Genomic DNA, 21,893 nt, shown 5'->3' on the forward strand with positions numbered 1-21,893 from the left:
TGGCATGAAACAAACCTAAAAACTTACCCTAACCCCAACCAAAGGAGCCATGCCAAACCCTAACCGTAACCCTAACAGACAAAAACGGAGCATAAATAAACACAACCAAAAGTGACAACAAGTCCATAACAAAACACTGGACTGTGTGTACGCATGTCTTTATATGTGCATGCATCTTAGTCACCCACTGATGTGTACCCAAAGTCAACAGTTACTGGCACTCCACAGGAAGCACACACGTGCACATCCGTCCTGTTTTATTCATGTGAGCGTTAACCTGACAAAGACCATGTGGGTCATCACAATAAACTGATGAGCTTTGAGTCTAGTGGAGACTGGAGAGAGATGAAAGTATTTTCCCATATCTAGCCAACTGGTTTTTACAGTGTCATCTTTGCTAAGCGTGTTTCATAAAGAGACCCGTTGTGAGACGGTCAGACCACAACTGGTGTCGTGTCCCGGGCTCGATTCCCAGCTAGGGCTGTCACGGTTACAAATTTAAGTTGGTGATTAATTGTCACAGAAATCATTGCAATTAATGATTTAATTGTGTTATTGGCGTTGAACATTGGAACATGCAGTATGAATAAAAACGTATTTCTGAATGAGGCTTCGCAATAAAAAATAGCATAGGACAAATAACTGAAATATACAAATAAATGACTTCATTATTTTTAGCTGTAGATCACTTGTAGATCACCTTATTTCTTTAAATTGTGATGATTATGCGAAATAATTGCGACCTTCTCAAATAATTGTGATTAGACAATTATGTGATAATTGTGACAGGCCTATTCCGAGCTTGGCATTTGTGTTGCATTGTCACCTCGCCTGTCTCTGTACTCATGCACTTTCCCCTCCCTGGTTACATAATAAGCATTTGAGAACCACTGCTGTAGAGGAACGCCATTGTGATGATGATTTTGGTGACCTTGTTTGCCATGGCCTGTGACTAAGAACTGTGTCAGGCTGGGATTAGCTGCAGTCTGCTTTGTTTGAGCATACAGTAGGTTGAGGAGGTCTTACCTCCATCTACCTTGTGTTCTTTCTCGCTCTCACTTCCCTGAAGAAATGCATGTGTGTGTGTTCGTAGAATGAACAAATTCATGAATGACCAAAGAAACAATCAAACAAACAAAAAGTAGTGGCTCCAGAACCATCAGTATGATATGGATACGTTTAAGTATAAGGTGAGCATTAGGTTACAGATGGTTTAGTTCAGGGGTCTTCAACAGGGGGTCCGGGACCCCTAGGGGGTCCTCAGTTACTACAGGGGGTCCTCCAAATCTTCCATTCCTTTTTATATTAACAACTTGAACCCTAGTGTCCATATTCTGAGAACTGTAGCCAAAAATAGCAGATCTACAAGCTCACAACGCCTCACTGCGAGGTTGTAGCGAAGAATCCAATATGTAGGGTTTATTATATTGAATATAGGCGCGCTACTCGCCTGCCAAGGTTGTAATTATTAAGAATGAGCCATGCGAATACCAATCGCGTTCAACAACAGTCACCTACATAAGGCTTGGGGGCCCAGGCCTGGTTCCTTGAGCTCTCTTTGATCCGATCTCTAATATGGTTTAATCCAAACTCATCTGGTCTGAGAGAGTAGGCCCTTCTTATAGTCAATTGTGATGTCATGTATGACATCATGATGTCATATCGCATTGTCCTCCGAATAAGGTCGTATATTCTTTTCTACACTCCCCCCGTGACACCGCTAGGTTTCAGTATCTATTCAAAAGACAATAAGACCGAATTCGTACTTGCTATCTTTCTTTCTGGAATCTTCATGATTCTCTTCTGGTGGTTGTGGTAGGTAATCTACGCTCATGCAGCCGCGCCGTATATAGGGTGACTACTACATTCTCCTCCACGGCGTCCCGTGAGAGAGGATGAAGAAACACTCCGGCGTGTACAGTAGTTTCTCTGCTTCTCTGCACGGCGTCCCGTGGAGAAAAGTAGAGAGGTACTGCTGTGACGTCGGGGGCTGATTTGAGAGTACAGTTTGTCCTGGATGGGTCCTGACTCTGAGTAATGGATCTGTCAGTCCATCTATCATCTGTTTTAAGGGTAGGGGGTTCCTTGTGAAAGGGTCCGCCGCGCCCTACATTATCTCAATAGGTAATGTAGCTATGAGGGGATTGGGACATTGAATTCCTGGACAGCATGTCTGGGCGCAGGGAGACTGCATACACGATTTCATACAGTGCTGAGTTGTCTTAAAATATGTTCCTTGCTCAGTGTATAGTATCAAGTAGGAACATGCGACTGTATTGTATTCCATGTGTATGATGTGATGCATCTTGGTTGTCCTTGCCGTGCCGTAGCGACAATGCGTCTTCTGTTAGGTCAGGGACCTCGCCTTAGCGAGTCAGTGGCGACTCGCTGGGTAATGGGGCTGGCTCTGTTCCATATTATCTGTACTTCGTGAGTTGTAAGTTCAGGTGTAACAGGCAACATAAGTCCACTCTTCCTTATGGTAACTGGGACTAGAGATGGTGACTGGGAAAGACCTCCTTTAGTGGTAATGCCAGTGTACCTGTAGGGAGGCTGGTGGAGTATAGAGATGTTGTGATGGGCAAGAAAGATCTTCAGAGTGATGAGAGCTACGGTGATACTCAAATCCCCTGGTTCTAATGCCTGATGCCATTCCGGCTTAGATCTCCGTCGGTTTCATCGACTCTTGAGTCTTGAATGATCTCTTGAATGAGATCTTTAGATTTGAAAGCTTTTGACAGGCTTCTATCTTTGCAATAACAAAGTTTCCACTTTGTTCAGTTTAGCTAGGCGATCTTAGATCGCGTACAGCTGGGGTCAGTCAGGTGGCTCTTCAATAGCCGTGTCTGACTGAGGTAACTTCCATTCGTAAGTACACCACGTCTTAATACACTACCATTGGTCATTGGTAGGTACGCACCACGTGGGTACACTACGTAAACATACTAGGAAATCCTGAGTCACCAACGAGTCTAAGGATCCCTGGCGAATGCAGGAGGAATACTCACTGCTGCTATATGCGTTGAGCAAGCTTACCAAAAGCTTGTAGTCGAGGCTATGTGCGTCGAGCAAGCTTACTAAAAGCTTGTAGTCAAGGCTCACTGAGTGGATTTACTTAAAATCTCTTATCTCAATGATGGGGCACGCTGGGGTAAACTTACCAAAAGCTTACTCAGGGCAATAGGGGCACGCTAGAATAAACTTACCAAAAGCTTACTCAGGGCAATAGGGGCACGCTGGAGTAAACTTACCAAAAGCTTACTCAGGGCAATAGGGGCACGCTGGAGTAAACTTACCAAAAGCTTACTCAGGGCAATAGGGGCACGCTAGAGTAAACTTACCAAAAGCTTACTCAGGGCAATAGGGGCACGCTGGAGTAAACTTACCAAAAGCTTGCTCAGGGCAATAGGTGCGTCGAGCAAGCTTACTTAAAGCTTGTGGTCGAGGCTCACTGAGGTGGATTTACTAAAAATCTGCAACAGCGATGAAGGCTCACAGAGTTAAACTTACTTAAAGTCTATATCTCGGTGGCAAGATACTGAGTGATTCCTTTGCACCAGCTATCTTCTTCTCAAACACTTACCTATCAGCACTAGTGAGGTGAGACGTATAGTGATTTGAGGTATAATCGTAAGTACGTAAGTATTCCGGATAAGAACCGCAAATACACTATGTAACACTACGTAGAGCCTACTATGTAGGTCAGTTGATCTCATGGCAGACTGTAAGGTAATTCCCTTTGAATGCCGTCTTTAAGATTCCAGGTCATCTGGAATACTGTTTCTGATGGTATGCAGTTCTTGGTGATATCTCTACTGCTTGATTAGTTCGGCCACGTCCGGCTGAAGTTCAGTTTAGAAAGGGTAATGTCTGGACAAGGAAATCGGCTATGACTGACCCTCGAGATTAATGGCCGCCGTCTCTCCCCCTATATCGAGGTTAGCCATCGATGTGTGGGGTATTTCCATGGTCCAGCTGATTACCACAACGCGGTTGAGGGCCTTATTACATGAGGGCCTGCCGCGGGAGTGATGCAACATTCTACCATCTCTTCGGAGTTGGTACTGGTCTTGCGGATGGGTAGCAAGGGGAAGCTGGTCATAGCCGGCTACAAAGTATCGTTGTGACCCAGCTTTGTCCGACACGAAGTCAGGCAGATCGGCTAAGGTAGGTTGCCGACGAGGTCCGCGCAATTAGCGTCGGTGGAGTTGGGAGGCTCGGCGTGCCAGAGCTTGATCATGGTTCATCACATGGCGCTCCTGAGCAAGGACGGATGTGAGTACTGATTGAAGGGTTGCGGTGTCCGGGTGCAGGGTGGAACCACGTCTAGCATGCTCTGCTCAAACCTTAGGAGGTCGTCGTGTGTGACCATGTTGCTGGAGGTCGTTGTGGGTGACCATGCCTTGTTGGAAGGCCTCTATCCCTCGGGTGTCCTGTTGTTGTCGGTCCGTCATGGCGGTCGAATGGCTCGTCGCGATTTGTACTGGCCACCAAATGTAGCGAAAAATCCAATATGTAGGGTTTATTATATTGAATATAGGCGCGCTACTCGCCTGCCAAGGTTGTAATTATTAAGAATGAGCCATGCGAATACCAATCGCGTTCAACAACAGTCACCTACATAAGGCTTGGGGACCCAGGCCTGGTTCCTTGAGCTCTCTTTGATCCGATCTCTAATATGGTTTAATCCAAACTCATCTGGTCTGAGAGAGTAGGCCCTTCTTATAGTCAATTGTGATGTCATGTATGACATCATGATGTCATATCGCATTGTCCTCCGAATAAGGTCGTATATTCTTTTCTACAGAGGTGTTGTGAGCTTGTAGATCGGCTATTTTCGGGCAAAGAGGTTTGGTGTAGAGGGGAAAAAGAGCAGACTAAGTACAATGTCAAGTTTATTAGGTAATGATGGCTCAGCTCAAGTGGTTAAATATCTGAAAACACACATTGACATGAATCCAAAATACACTGATGATTGTGCTGTCAAACGATGAAACTATAGGGGTCCTTGGCCTGAAAATGTTGAAGACCCCTGGTTTAGTTTATATGACGTTTTGGGATCTGGGAAGGCATACAATTCGGGTTGTGGTACCAGCTCAGAAGCCTTGACATAAACAAAATGTACCAGTATTGGCCAGTGTAATACAGCATGTAATAGGAACTTAATATCTCTTTCTCTCTCTTTACAGGGAAGGACAGGGCAGTAGGCACTGCCAACCACGGACGCATGAAGGATGAGAGGGTGGAGCTGAGGCTCAGCTGACCCTTCCCCTTCCTCTTCCTCTTCTTCCTCCCCTCTCTTCCAGTAACCAGCGCCTGTTTTCCCTCCTCTCTCCTTCCCGTCTCTTCTCTTCGCCCTCCTGGCTGAACCTCACCAGTCCTGCCTCCCATCCACCTCCTCCTCCTCCTCCTGTAACCTCAGCCAGCCGTGCCCAATGTACTCCCCCGAGCAGGAAAACATCTCCACTACAGCCTCCACCAAAGTGCCAGTCAAGTATGGAGAGCTCATTGTGCTGGGGTAAGCACCTGTAACCAGACTCGCACAGCTCAGACTATTGTAATGATGCTGTGTGTGTGTGTGTGTGTGTGTGTGTGTGTGTGTGTGTGTGTGTGTGTGTGTGTGTGTGTGTGTGTGTGTGTGTGTGTGTGTGTGTGTGTGTGTGTGTGTGTGTGTGTGTGTGTGTGTGTGTGTGTGTGTGGTACTTCACTCTGTCCGCAATGGCTACACATCATCAAATCACAAGACAAAGCCTTTAAACTTCATAGTTCCGTATTTGACATAAAGTGTGGTACAGTTTGACAGATCATGGTCAAGAAGGTCAATTATTGGTTGACATATTGTCGTACAGCACATAACCTCTGAGCTATTCCTCATAGAAGGATGTGATTGATTACATTTGAAAGTTTGTCTCAATCCATTTCTGTTTCCTGCTTCAATGTATGTTAAAATGTGTCATGGCAGCCCATGGTGGCAAGACTACACTGTAAAATCCCGATTGTCAGTTTAAAGGGAAACTAGTATGTTATCTTAATTATTTATCTATCAGTCAAGTTCTCCTCGACAGTACAAGGCAGGGCCCTTAGCCAATGAGGTGCAGCCAAAGGGTAGATCTTTGTGCCCATACAGGGTGTTACATGCGAGCCCACACTGTTTCGTAGGAACAGTACTTCTAGTTAATACATAGACTGCCAATATTTTCTTTTGACTTTGGTAGTTCCCTGCCAGGCTCTTTTTCGTTTTTCTTACCTTTTTAAATAGTCACGGCGTGATCGTGCACGATCCACATGCACCCGGCGGCATGGGGCCGATCACAAAAGATTGCACATTGATGCGATAGAGCGTTCCAAAGCTACACGCTAACTAACTAGCACGGAAATGATGCAGGACACGGCGCAGGATCAGGAAACAGAAATGGGCATTTCCTTTAAGTTTAAACATGGGAACCAATAGAGATTTGTTTTTTGTTGTTTGTTTTTTTTAGGTTTGAACCTGTTTCCTGTTCAAACCGGATTCGGTACTTTTAGAGCAGATGCGCAATATCGCACATTTTGATTAAATGAAATAAAAGAAATATCTTGTCAATCTCATCTGTGGCACATTCTGGTTCGGCCGGAGCTCTTATCTCTCAGGTTGTATAAATACAATTTTTTTGTTTGCTAAATTAACACACAGGAATTAGCCAACATTGAATGATTAATGATAAATGCAAGACTAGAAAATCATACTGTACGTTGCCATATACATATCCATGCAGAGCCTACATACACATGTAGCAAGACATTGCAGAACACACACCCATTCTCCACCCAAACCTCCACAAGATGGAAGAGGTCATTGAGTTGGGGTCAGCGGTAAGACATTGGTCATTTCACGCAGTGCGCACACAGCTCTAACGACATGCCATAGGTGTTACTCCCACAAGAGATGAGCGAGACAAGTCCACCCCATGGTCAGATCGTCTCTTTTTGTCTTCATGAATAATTTTGATGTCTGGCTAGAATCGCTAAATAATTTAGTGGGCAAAAGATAAAATGAGAAGATAGCCCTGACTGAGATTATAAACCTCAGTTAAGGGCCATTCACATTGAGCACTATAACTATAAAAATGTTGTTTTAAAAATCATTCACACCACAATGGTGAACAATATATGTATAGTTATCTTTATACTTATAGTGCGCAGTGTGAATGGCGCTTTAGGCCAGGGGTTCCCAAACTTTTTTGTCTCGGGGCACCCCATAAATATTCTTTTAATCCGAGGCACCCCTACATTATAATTTTCACTCCCAGCACCTTAAATTTATAGCATATCGTCGGGTGGAAACCTTGTATGTCCAAAACCGTTCGTTTTGTATTTATCATCTATAAAATGTACTAAACTATGAGGCGTTGTGTGCTTGTAGATCGTCTGTTTTCACTAGTTTTGTGCAACAGTATTGTATGATGAAGCAGGGCTTTACTTTACCAAAAGACGTACACATTTGTTACTTGGAGATACAAGGTTTCTGCCCGACAGTGCAATATTTTAGCAATTATGTTCCGAGGAAAACGTTGAGATAATAGCCATTTTGGTTAGAACTGACTGAAAATAACTTTGTACTTTGTACTGTTTAAAATTATACTAAATATTTTTCAAGTGTCCAAATAAATTCCAAATATTATCAAATGATCTCGCGGCACCCCATGACTGCCGTCACCCACTTTGAAAAGCCCTGCTTTAGGCTGTCTTTTCATTCTTCCAGAGTTCTTTTGGTCCCGTAAACCTGCATGTGTATAATAATTTGTACACAAGATTCAATGTGTGAAACTGGTCATGGTTTGATATTGGTCACAGTTGTTTTTGTTTAGTTTTCACCTCATTTTTCACTAAAGCACATTATGGTCTTTCTCAACACTGTTCTGCTTCAGATTCATTCAGTCATAGTTGTTTACACCTGGGAGCTGCCCAGTGCAACAACAGCCTTCTACTGTTGGACACTGAGCCGCTCCGCTGGCCTGATTGGTCACAGATGTGTTGGTCATAGCTGGATGTATTAGTCACAGCTTAACATCCCAGCCCAACACTAGCACTCACAATAGTGTTGATTTCCTCCACGAAAACTATGGCGAAAAATGTTCGTCGAACTACCTTTGTTCACTGACAAAAACTAAACAAAAAATAATCTGTGATGACTTTGTCTTAAACTAAGACATAAATATATTGACAATTTCGTCAACAAATAAAACCTAGACTAAAATGTTAGGGAGGGACTATAGAAGATATCCAGTAGAACTAAAAGACAAGACATTTTATGTCTGGTTGCACTCTGATAATAGCAGATCTACAAGCTCACAACGAGCTTGTATATCGGCTAGTGCAACCAAATCAGGCATTGTATGACAGCATTAAGGTACCGCCAAAATACATTATAATGACTAAATCGACTGTATATTTAGTTGACTAACACCTTATGATAATTGGTCGACTAAAACTAAAACATTTCAGATGATTAAAATATGACTAAAACTACATTTAATTTAATTCAAAAGACTTGACTAAAACTCAATCGAAGTTTCCTATCAAAATCAACACTGACAATCACTGGTGCAGCATTGGTCACAGTGGTGTAAAGTAACTAAGTACATTCACTCAAGTACTGTACTTAAGTATGATTTTAAGGTACTTTATTTACTGGAGTATTTCCAATTTGTAATACTTTTATTTCTACTTCACCTCAGAGGCAAATGTTGTTCTTTTACTCCACTACAATTACTTGAAAACTTGAGTTACTTGTTAGTTTGTAGATTTGAATTATTATTACAAAACATACATTAACCACTTCAGCCCTATTTAAAAAAAATATATATAGCAGCTCTACAAGCTTACAACGCATTGTGAGCTTGTAGATCAGCTATTTTCTATTAAATCTGAATACATTTTATACATTATTATGATACCTTGTGAAATGAGACATTCTGCATTCTGAGTATTACTTTTGGTACTTCGCGTATATTTTGATACCAATACATTTGCACTTTTACTCAATTCAATTTTGATTACTGAGTATTTGAATATTTTAGTAAAGTAAATAAATGTAGTACTTTCCCCACCACTGTTCATTTCATTGGTCACAGTTAGGGCCTGGGATGACAACGTTGGCTTGTTGGGACACGGTATCTGTGAACACTGGAAAGTTGTCCCTAGTAGGAAGTAAGAGGACGATTAAAAAGTTACATCTGAGGAACTTCAGCCCAATTTTATACTTGTCGTACAATGTCGCATTGTGAGAAATTGTAAAAAAAATAGGGAAAATACGCATTGGGATGCGTTGTGAGCGAATATATCTGCCCATCTCCATCCTGTGATGGGACAGACATGGCCAACATTAAGCACAGCAGAAGACTGGTTTTCTTCAAACACTCGCCCTGCCCTTCCCTTCCCTTCCCTTCCCCCAGAACTGTCTGCTCAGTGTGAGGGAGAGAGAGAGATTTGTTTTGACTGCATACCCCGCGCTCAGCTGTAGGAAAAACCTCCACCACTCCCTCCTGACTTGGCATGAAAGAAATCCTCAATCCTGCATGCAGGGAACACGGCACATTACACGTGCACAGGGACACACATACAGCGCAAGGACGTGTATGTGCTTGTGCACATGCATCCACACACACACACACACACACACACACACACACACACACACACACACACACACACACACACACACACACACACACACACACGTTCCTTCGTGTCAGTGCCAGTGGACAGTGAAGGACTTCCTCCATCTCTCCCTGTGCGTCCTGTATTTTCCCTGAAGGACTGTTCCATTCCTGTCCAGCCCACCAGCACTAACAAACTGTATACAAACTTTCACTTAATTTATACTCTATAGTACGACGGTGTCGCTTGCCAAAAACAACTTGACAAGCTTATAGGTATGTTCTTTTTGGCAAGTGACACCTTTGCACGATGGAGTATAAGGTTTACACTCTGTCACTCTCACTCTCTCTCTGTCTGTCTCTCTCTCGCGCACACACACACACACACACACACACACACACACACACACACACACACACACACACACACACACACACACACACACACACACACACACACACACTGAGACACACACACACACCCCTTTGGAATGCGCAGGAAAAACGCACACAGATATCACAGAACTGTCATACAGACATAGACCCTCTTTCGACCTCGCGCGCGCGCACACACACACACACACACACACACACACACACACACACACACACACCCCTTGGCTTCCCAGCTGACTCACTTTTTGTTGCTCTGAGTTGTATGTGCTGGAGCAGTATTGTCTGCGAGATGACAGTGGAAACTTTCCTGGGTGGAAACTCTCAGCAGGCAGTAAAGTCCATACCTTTACAAGGGACAGCCCACTTTTCCATCCTCCACTCGCATGTTTGGGTTCAAGGTCTGGCCATGCCATACCAAGGTCAACGGGCCTCTTCAAGAAGTCATGTAACAAAGCAACACTGCTACTAGTATGTATTTATTTGTGCATGAAAATATTTTAAATATGGTTAATCTTAACCTTCTTATTTCCAGTAGGGATGGGACGATATGAAAATGTCATACCACGATTATTGTGACAAAAGAAATCGTAATTTACGATTTCCCAGGAAAGCTCACAACGCGTCACAACGCGTCACAACGCGTCACAACGTGACGCATTGTGAGCTTGTAGATTGGCTATTTATTGGCTATTTTTTGGCAAAGACATTTGATAGAGTTAAAAAAAGACTGTATCAAGTACGTATATTATTAGTACCTTTTACCAATTATAGACTGTAAGTGGTACGGGATATGCAGCTCTGCAAATAAAAGGTGAATTGATCCCAGTGCATGACGGAGGACTATATCACGATAAATTAAATCTCCACGATACGATTAGTGTTTTTTATCACGATAAACGATAATATCGAGTGTCGTCCCATCCCTAATTTCCAGTATGTTTGAACTGTAAAACATCTCTAGCTGAACGTCCATATTGTTGCCTGGTCTACCAGTGTCTAGTTTATCTGGTCAGACTGCTGTTTGGTCCCCATGTAGCCATCTACAGTATATCAGGCAGTACACCAGATGAATATAACGACACAAACACACACACACACACACACACACAGAGTGCTGTGTTGGATGCAGCATGCCGCCTGATATGGCTTGTCCTCCTGCCTTAACGTGGTTCCAACATTAGCATGCTGGTAGCGTTGCTAATGGCCTAATCCATAGGAATGCTGTATAGTCCCAGGAGATGAATGTGTTTGCTGCACTGGGGAACGTCTCTGTGGCCTTTTTAACAGCTCTGCTTCTCATGGGCCTGAATACACCATGCCAGCATCCCTGGTCCTTTTCACATCTGTGTGTGTGTAACACCAGAGGTTCAGCCCTCTCATCTACGTATGTTTGAGTTTTAGTGTCGGGGGCTTTGCCTATATATGGGTGTGTCAGGTTTTTTTGTTGTCTCGGAGTCAGAGCTATCTGGAACCCATCGGCAAAAAGGACTACGGGGGGAAAAAAAATATTTTCCTTTGAATTTGAGGCATAGTTCGGAATTTGTTCTTGAGAGATTTAAGCCGGAGTGACGTGGCCGTGGTCCTGCCTATATATGGGCATATGGGGTTTGTTTATGGTCATGTCTGAGTCAGAGTGACGTTCCTGAAGTCAATTCTAACAATCCGAGTCCTGGTCCCATATCAGTGTTGTGTAACAAAGTTTGTATACACAGAATTACACACGCACGCACGCACACACGCACCCACGCGCGCACAGATGTTGGTGGAAAGTGGAAAACAGACACTGGGGAGGTGGGGTACACGGCCCGCCCCCGCTCATAGATTCCCATACTAAGCATGTATTTTTAGATGCTCTTGTGAGATGAATCTCAACATCCTATTTGGTACTTGTGTTGGTGTGTCATGGAAAGTCTTGGCCCGTGTTTATATGTGTGTATCTCAGTGAAGTGTTCTAAACGATTGGGAATCTGTCTGCACACAGTAAAATCCTCATCCTTCATTCTCTGTAACTCTGAGAGAGTATACAAATGTACTTTTGGTTACAAGTGGATAAACTACTGTAACTACAAATTAATTTACGTATGAGTTTGTTGTGGAATAATAATTAACAAAGTGATACAAATTATAGCAAATAAATGTTCATTTTAGATCTGAGAGTTTTTTTGTTTTGTTCCAGTTATCTGATTGCGCACAACATCATTGGAACTTTAACTTTACTCCAAATACTTAATAATGTTGTTGGTCCTTGACTTGAAAAGTTAGAGCACCACTGATATAGCAACATACTGTACGTTTCCAGAAAAGATTTAGAAGACATTTTCAGAATCAGCCTCAAGTCTTAATGGGTTAATATGAGAGAATATTTACACGCACGCACACACACACACACACACACACACACACACACACACACACACACACACACACACACACACACACACACACACACACACACACACTGAGTCACAGACGCACACTTGTACTCATAGGCACACAAACTCCTTCCCTGGTCGCTGTGCTCAGGGGCGTCACAAGGGGGGGGAGTGGGACTGAGTTACTAAGGCCCAAGGTGGACTTAAGCTATTGAAAAATAGCAGATCTACAAGCTCGCAGCGCGGCACTAGCTTGTAGATCTGCTATTTTTGAAAAGTCGTTAAAATGTGTGCAAATCTTTGAATAGGCCTATATGTTTTTAAAGCAAACATTTGTAACACAAATTTTGCTTCTGGGGGGTCCCTGGAACTAAATATTTTTAGATGGGGGGGGTCCGTGGCCAAATACATATCATCTTGGGGGTCCTTGACATGAAAAAGTTTGAGCACCGCTGACATGGAAACATAGGTTTTCTTGCACACACTTTCACAATTTTTCAAAAAATAGCAGATCGACAAGCTCGCAGCGCGGCACTCGGTGCCGCGCTGTGAGCTTGTATATCTGCTATTTTTCAATAGTTAACATTCATGGGGGGGCCCTCAGTCAATCCTTGTACCCAGGGCCCAGAATTTGGTGTGACGCCCCTGGCTGTGCTCATGGGATCCTGGGCCAGCAACACCCTGCTCCGTCCCCGGCACGACGCCATGGATACACCCTAAACTTCACCCTGGTTACGCTCTCTTGCCATGGTTACTCCACCTAAATGTTACTAGGAGGCTGCTCTCTCGCCATGGTAACCCGCAAACGCTTCCAGGGTTGTTTGCTCTCCATGGATATGCGCTCTCTCTCTCACTCGGCGAAACACAAACACTCACAGTGTAGCCTGGGACGCAGTCCTGCACTCCTCCTTATATACTGCAGTGGTTCTCAAAGGTTTTAAATGCCAAGGACCCCCTACATTGATATACATTTAGCGGTGTGGACGTGAAAATCTGAAAATGTTTTGTGCCAGGGACCCCCAGAAGAGAAGATTTGCACCGTGAGCTTGTATATCGGATGAAGTGGTTAAAATGATTGATGCTGTGTTAACGCATTTTGCTGGGGACCCGAGGGAACCCCAAGAACTAATGCCATTCTGCACATTGTACTCCTGTATGATGGAAGTAGGACCTTAATTCACGTCGGGAAAAAAAACATACAAAGTTGAAATATGGAGATGCCCATATTATATCCATATCCTGATATTGTTGCCTGGAAACCTCATTTGTCCAAAACCAGCAAATTGAGAAAAAAAAACTGGATCCAATTGAGTTATTGTTTAGTCACACACTCTTGTTAATACTTTTCATTGATTCAGTATTTATAAAACTCACAGACAGACTTAACCACTCTCATTATCAACATCATTAACAAATAACTAACACACAGCAGAATGATCTACAAGCTCACAAGGCATCATCACATCATTTGAACAAGATTTGATCTTTTGCTACGTTTGCACTGCACTTACTTATACTGTACAACCAGTTAACAGTATCTGAACATGCAATGACTGTATAATGTTCAGGGTTCGACTCTGGCCTAAGGGTTTGTGCTCCCTCCCCTCGTGTTCCTTTCTCACTTCTGTCTCTCCTTACATGAAGCCAAAATGTCTTAAAGTAAACAACACATTATGAGCCTCCTGTTGGACTCAGACTTCGTGTAAACTCAGAGAAGCAGAGCCGACCATCCCACACGGTAAAACGAAATCCGTCAATTCAACTGCGCCAAATGTACAAATGGAACAAAATGATCCCGTAAAGAAGGTTCCATTTGGTTCCGTTTTGTTGTACACTGTTAAAAGACCACTGGGACTTTACAGCACATGCACTTCTGGTGATTGGGATTGGTTACTACTGACCACACACACACACACACACACACACACACACACACACACACACACATACATTGGGATGTTGAATGCTTGATTAGTTAAAGATATGAGGTGAGTCAAACAAAACACAGGCGCACACATGCGTGCAGCACGCACGCACGTGCGCACGCACACACACACGCACACGCACACACACACACACACACACACACACACACACACACACACACACACACACACACACACACACACACACACACACACAAAGAGCAGAGTGTTGGTGGGAGTCACAGAGAGCCTGTTCTATCCCTGTGTAAGCTACTGTTTATTCTCCTTTGGGTTTGTCGTCTATCAGACCAAAATGAGTCTCTTGTTTATTTTCTCAGCCATTCAACTTCCACAGCCCTTTGTTGTTCATGTGGACGTTACCAGCATGCACTGCATGACAAGAATAGAGAGTGTGTGTGTGTGTGTGTGTGTGTGTGTGTGTGTGTGTGTGCGTGTGCGTGCGTGCGTGTGTTTGTGAGGGAGAGAGAGAGGGGTGGGAGTACAACAGAATGCCACAAGTCTTTTCCACAATGACTCTTTTCCAGTGTATTATACAACTGCTCAGACAATAATGCCCCATTGTCTTTTGTTTGCTTGTGTGTGTGTGTGTGTGTGTGTGTGTGTGTGTGTGTGTGTGTGTGTGTGTGTGTGTGTGTGTGTGTGTGTGTGTGTGTGTGTGTGTGTGTGTGTGTGTGTGTGTGTGTGTGTGTGTGTGTGTGTGTGCGTGCGTGCGTGTTTGTGTTTCCGTGCATGTTTGTAATCAGGTAGATACTAATCCAACCCATGTTTATCTGTGTGTGCGTGTGTGTTTGTGTCTGTGTGTGTGCACGTGTATAGGTACAATGGCTCACTGCCTAATGGGGACCGAGGCAGACGTAAGAGTCGTTTTGGACTGTGTAAAAGACCTAAGGCCAACGGGGTCAAACCTAGCACTGTACACGTTGCCTGCACTCCACAGGCAGCTAAGGTGAGACACGCACGCACGCACGCACGCACGCACGCACGCACGCACGCACGCACGCACGCACGCACGCACGCACGCACACACACACACACACACACACACACACACACACACACACACACACACACACACATAGACAGCGCACACACTTTGTGTGTTCATCTAACTAAATTAAAACCATGGATTTTACAACCATAATGTACAGTCCACAGACACTGCACCCTTTCACACATACACATAGTACACATAGTTGTGCACCTACACGTGCACAAATCACATGGAAATCCTCAGTGTTATTATTATTTAACTCTCAGAGCATGCAAAGGGACCATTTGGGTCCATTTGGTTCCATTTGATAAATTATTTTAAAACTAGTCCTTACCCGTTCAAAGATATGAGCTCCGAAATGATGTGCAGTGTGTGGGTTATGGGGTGTGCACTGTGCACACAGTATACACTATGAGGGATGGAAAGTAACTTTCTGGTCCTTGCATGATAATATGTAGGAGCATCAATGTAAGAAATACCCGTTTCGTTTAAAGGCTACAGAGATACTGTGTACCGATCTACATGACAACATCTGTAACAGGGCCAGCCAACACCCCCCCCCCCCCCCCCCCCACACACACACACACACACACACACACACACACACACACACACACACACACACACACACACACACACACACAGCTGGTTAAACATGTTGCCCCATGCTAGATGCAGAATAGATAGTAGATACACCATAAAAATGCTAATATACAGCATATGATTTGTGAAAGTGACAAACGGGCTTCACAGTTATGTCAGGTGTGTTCATATGCTAATGGTGATGCGATTTCAGATCAATTGCTCCAGCCACTGAGGAGGAACGCTGTGACAGACACTCAGACAGACAGACAGACACTCACTCAGACATTCGCAAAATTATAGTATAGATAATTGTTAAATTGAGTGAGATTTTATACTGTGTGTACACACGGACAAATCTGTACATTTCACATGCTCTTTTACAAACCAAGCAGACACACACAGGGATGCATATCATCGTTGTTGGGTGGAAACCTTGTTTGTCCAAGAACGTTCGTTTTGTATTTATCATTTTAAAAATGAACTAAACTAGTGAAAATAGCAGATCTACCGACTCACGGTGCGAGGCGTTGTGTGCTTGTAGATCGGCTGTTTTCACTACCTTTGTGCGACAGCCTTGTATGATGAAGCGGGGCTTTACTTGGTGAATAAAAACGTACAAACTTGAAACTTGGAGATACAAGGTTTCTGCCCGACAGTGACGATATCATACACAGGCCCACACGTGTACAGTCGCTCTTAAAACCCAGCCAGAGGTACAGTAGAGTGAACTGCTAGAGTCTATTGTAAGAACATGTTTGCCTGTGTGTTATGTAATTGGCAAACAGGGGCAGGGCATTAACCGAGCATGCTCCGCAAACCTTGCTTCCCCCTAAGTAAACAAAAGGAGTTGAGGTTTTTTTTAATAACGCAAACCATTTTGTAGTGTTTTTTATTTTAGCTCAGTTTTGTTTTGTCTCTTTCATCTTCTGCCCCCCCCCCCTTTTTGCTCTTATTCCTCCTTTATTTTGGTCTCCTTTGTCTTTGTGTTTTTTTTTTAACTATAATGAATAAATAAAAAAATGGCCTTGTTCAGGATTTTAAAAGGGTATTCGAACAATGTGTTTTTTCTGAGTATTTAAGTGAAGCAGACTTGTGGGTTTATAGTAGAAAGGAGTGTGAACCGTCTAGTTAAAGGCCTGTTAAATAGGACAGGTTAGAATAGTGTGTGTGCGTGCGTGCATGCGTGCATCATCTGTCTCTTTTGGTTTATTCGCGCGCACATAATGTACGTGTCCACATGTTATGGGTGTGTCCACTATTGGTTCTTTGTTCTAACATCTGTATCCAATAGATTCTCTCTTTCTCTCTCTCTCTGTCTCTCTCTCTCGCACGCACGCACGCACGCAGGCCAGGCTTTTAGCTGCTGTAATTGAAAGTGTCTGGAAGAGTGATTGCCCTTGGCTGTCCTGTGAGTGTGTGTTCCTGACATAGGCCACATTTGGTGACAAATGGTAGACATGAAACCAGTTGATTGGGGTCGTCATGTCAAATTTGGTGTCCCTGATTGGATTTTACTGAAGTGTGTGAGAAGGTTGGGGTTAGGATGAGGTGATATGGAATGAATGCAAGTCGATGCAATCTCCCAAAAAGTCAGCAAAACCAACATGCTTGTGTATACTGTATGTGGTCTGGTCTGGACAATACAATACAAATTTAGACTGATGTTGGGTCTAGGGAACAGTGGAGACTGACTGGTGTATTTTATATCTGTCTCTGTTTCTCGCTGCACGCTAAGGTTATTCTCCTCCTTGCCTGTCATACCATTACAACGTTTTGAATACATTTTATAGTCTGTTGACAGAAGAGACAAGACCAAGAGAATGTTTAATTAACTTGTTTTGTGACATGTTTGTGGTTGAGATGATTGTGCTTCCGATGATGGAAAAAAAACATCACATTTCTCTCCCTCCCTCTGTCCCCTACTCCCAATTCCTCTCCTCTCTCTTTTTCACGCTGTTGTTTCCTTTTTCTTCCTTCATCCCTCCTGGCTCGCCTCCCTTCTCTCACTCCCCCTCTCTCCCATCTCTCCCATCCTCTCCAGGCCATAAGTAACAAAGACCAGCACAGCATCTCGTATACTCTGTCTCGTGTTCAGACGGTGGTGGTTGAGTACACCCATGACATCAATACAGACATGTTCCAGGTATCCACCCGTTTATCCACTTAAACCACATACCTGTATACTTTGTTGACCGGCATCCCTCAGGGCTCTACATTAGCTCAGCTTCTGTTGCCCTCTGCACAAAATCACTTCACTGAAAATAACCGACAGCTCACAGCACATTGCATTACAGCGCATTTTTAGCTTATAGATCCGCTATTTTCGCCCAATGTCTGCCCCTAGAATAGAGACGCTAGTGTTCTTGTGATTAACCAGTTAGCAACCTGTCTCCTCCCTATCTCTCTGATAAGGATCATGGAGCGTTGAGAATAACGCTTCATGTGCCACCTACATTTTTAAAGCACCGTTCTGGTGGTTTGGCATGTGTACTTCACTACCTAAGTGACGAACGACATTGTGCCGCCATCAAAACATACCGCTGTTTGCTAGATTTTGGAATAATTTAGCAAAATTTAGCTTTTATCAAACAAGCCACGGTATGCTTTGGAAGATGGTCGGCAGTAATGCCAAGTATGCTCTATGCTGTGAGTCATCATAGTCAATGGGCTAAATATGCCGTACCTTCAGTATGGTCCTTTAAAGGTAGTGTAAGTGATATTTCTTGGTAAAAACAAAATGTTTTTTTTTTCTTTTTTTTTTGGGTTAAAGGTTAAAGCTCTATGTTAATCATTGCAATAGAGTGTTTTTTTTTCAGTAACATTTTCAGGTGGGTTGCCAATTTCTGCCAATCACGAGAGATTACATTTTATATTGTTCCAGTTAAAAATGTCTCTGATTAGTTATTTGTGTCATTACTTCCAATTTAGCATATTTATCCTGCTGGATTCCTATCTCCTGATTGGATAAAATTTGTATTTTGACTTGAAAATGCATTTCATATTATTATTATTATTATATTACCTAAAAGACGGGGAGACGCAGGATAAGAATACAGTGTGGCTCGTGTGGGACGACAATGGCATTGATTTGTGTGTAATGACAACTAAGAAACCTAATAAAAGCCTAATAGACCCCATGGACAGTGATTTGGGATCAATATAAGTAGGACGGTAGGACTACATGTTATTTAGTCTGGAGTTGTCCTTTAAGGCAGCTCCTTGGCACTCAGCATTAAGTCCCTGCGACATACTAGCGTCATGTCCAGGGGCTGTACTTGTACATCAAGCTGCCTCACGCTACAGAAACGGGAGATAGGCTCCTGCCCTATGGGCCTCATGGCTCAGCAAGGCTTACTTACCTTTTAAGGTCATACAATGTGCCAGTGGATACTAGGGCATTAACGACTGGTGATTTTTGCAAGTCGACTCGACTCAGTAAAAAGTTGAGTTGAAGTCGACTTTATCGTTTGATGACGTCGTCACATCACACACGACCCCCCAATTATTTCGGGGGTCCCCAGATGATTAACTTAATGTGAAACATTGTTTTCTCACTCAACTGTAAACAAACCAACAAAAAGTGTAAGTGTATAGAGGGTATCTTCACATTTTTAAAGTGCCAATTTAAGGACTTTTTAATACCTATAAAATGACAAATTAAACATTGTCCAGATTGTCAAATATATAGAGGCAGACATTGTGAAAATAGCCGATCTACATGCTAACAACGCCTCGCAGCGTGAGGCGTTGTGAGCATGTAGATCTGCTATTTTCACAATAGAAAGTATTTTTTTTTTTTTTTTTTTCAACTTCGACTTTCGACTTTCTCTGGTGGGAGTCGACTTGTGTAATGAAGTCGACTGAGACGACTTGTCGACTTTTTCGTTAATGCCCTAGTGGATACTGAATTGAAACAAGTGGACCATTAAGTGTTGGGTTAATAAGTTAATACGTTTTTGATCATGAACTTTCTTTCTCTCTCTCTCTCTCTCTGTCTCTCTCTCTCTCTCTCTCTGTCTCTCTCTCTATCTCTCTCCCCCTCCCTCCCTCTGCCAGATTGGTCGATCCACAGAGAGTCCTATAGACTTTGTGGTGACGGACACGGTGGCAGGTAGTCAGAGTAACTCAGACACCCAGTCTGTCCAGAGCACCATCTCGCGCTTTGCGTGCCGCATCATGTGCCAGCGCACGCCTCCCTACACGGCACGCATCTACGCAGCCGGCTTCGACTCCTCTAAGAACATCTTCCTGGGGGTGAGTGTGTGTGTGTGTGTGTGTGTGTGTGTGTGTGTGTGTGTGTGTGTGTGTGTGTGTGTGTGTGTGTGTGTGTGTGTGTGTGTGTGTGTGTGTGTGTGTGTGTGTGTGTGTGTGTGTGTGTGTGTGTGTGTGTGTGACGTAGGGGTGGGCGATATGGAAATATACCATATCACGATATTTTCCCAAGCCGTATCAAGATACACGATTTTATCACGATTCTTTTTCACGTTGGTTTTTATGGTTACTTGACAAAAACTACACTCTCTGGGTTCCTTTTGGGAGGTCTAAATTGAACTTTAAATGTATGTAACTCTGACTCTGGTCCATTTGGTTTCATTTGTATACTGTCAGAGTTAAGTGGAGACCTTGACATTTTAAAGTTTGAGAACAGCTGTTTTAGACCAAAATGCAGGATTACAGGTACATTGAATTCTGCAATGAATCTCTGTATTAACGATTAAACAGGATTTTTTACAAGGCTCCCTCAATTGTATCATGATATATACGATACCTCTGAAAAGGCATATCGTGGAGACATTGTATCGTCTCAACGATACCATATCGCCCACTCCTAGTGTGACGTATGAACATAATCGTGCAGAAATCTCCATATTCTTGTTGTTTTTGTTGTTGTTGTTTTTTTGTAAATTAACGGCCCATACTGCAGCGTCACACAAAAGTAGCAGAAGTAGCAGACAGACATGCAAGCTCGAAATGTAGTGCGAAGCAGTTTTGGACAGTTTAGGTTTCCACCCGACAGACGATATTCATTCATAGTACATTACAAAGGACATGGACCTCTCCATAATCAATTGCTCTTATCAGTTATTTATCTTTATTGGGTCTTTAAATGTGGGTCTTTCCTTGGGGGGAAACTTGATTAGTTGTTAGTTGTGATAATTATTAAAGGGTTGTGTTTGTGTACTACTCTGTTGATGTTGCAAATACTATATATATCTGGTCACCTTGGCACAAACATTAGTTTAAACATTCTTTTTCCCTATATTGTCTCTTTTGGGGAAGAGATATGGTTAGAAGAGATTTCTGCGATAACAACAGCGACATAATAGAAAAACAACACCTTTTGAATAAAAATAAATGTTCCCCTCTGTCTGCCTTCCTCAGGAGAAAGCGGCTAAGTGGAAGACGTCGGACGGGCAGATGGACGGGCTCACCACCAACGGCGTTCTGGTGATGCACCCACGGAACGGCTTCATGCAGGACTCAAAGCCAGGCGTCTGGAGGGAGATCTCTGTCTGCGGCAACGTCTTCACACTGCGGGAGACCCGCTCTGCACAGCAACGAGGCAAGATGGTAAGAGACAGACCAGGTGCACACAATACACATGCAAGCAGTGGTGGAAGAAGTACTCAAAGGTGTTGGTATCAAAATGTACTTAAACTACCAAAAGTAGAAATTACTCATTCGTTATGCAGAATGTCCCATTTCACAAGTTTTCAAATGTATAAAATGTGAAAACATCTTTTGAAAATAGCAGATCTACAAGCTCACAATGCGTCGCATTGTGAACTTGTAGATTGTCTATTTTTAAAGGGCCGAATTGTATAAAGAGCTGAAGTGGTTGCTCTTTCGTAATAATAATGAAAATCTACAAAGTAACTATTAACTAGTTTTCAAATACTTGTAGTGGAGTAAAAGTACAATATTTGCCTCAGAAATTGGAAATACTCAAGTAAAGTACAAATAC

The 21,893-nt window shown here is 43.2% G+C and overlaps 1 protein-coding gene across 1 annotated transcript in view; it reads left to right on the plus strand.

Annotated features, from left to right (window-relative positions):
- Positions 1-5,417: 5,417 nt before the first annotated feature.
- peli1b (pellino E3 ubiquitin protein ligase 1b) overlaps positions 5,418-21,893 on the plus strand; it is a gene marked incomplete at its 3' end in the record, with an annotated part of 22,656 nt that continues 6,180 nt past the window's right edge. The window contains exons 1-5 of the mRNA XM_080740461.1: positions 5,418-5,518; positions 15,169-15,298; positions 17,970-18,071; positions 19,985-20,182; positions 21,311-21,499. Coding sequence (XP_080596587.1) covers positions 5,436-5,518; positions 15,169-15,298; positions 17,970-18,071; positions 19,985-20,182; positions 21,311-21,499 — 702 coding nt within the window. The 5' untranslated portion in view covers positions 5,418-5,435. The remainder of the gene's footprint in view (positions 5,519-15,168; positions 15,299-17,969; positions 18,072-19,984; positions 20,183-21,310; positions 21,500-21,893) is intronic.

Source organism: Nannobrachium achirus (assembly GCF_963921795.1).
Source record: "Nannobrachium achirus genome assembly, chromosome: 13".
Taxonomy (NCBI): Eukaryota; Metazoa; Chordata; class Actinopteri; order Myctophiformes; family Myctophidae; genus Nannobrachium; species Nannobrachium achirus.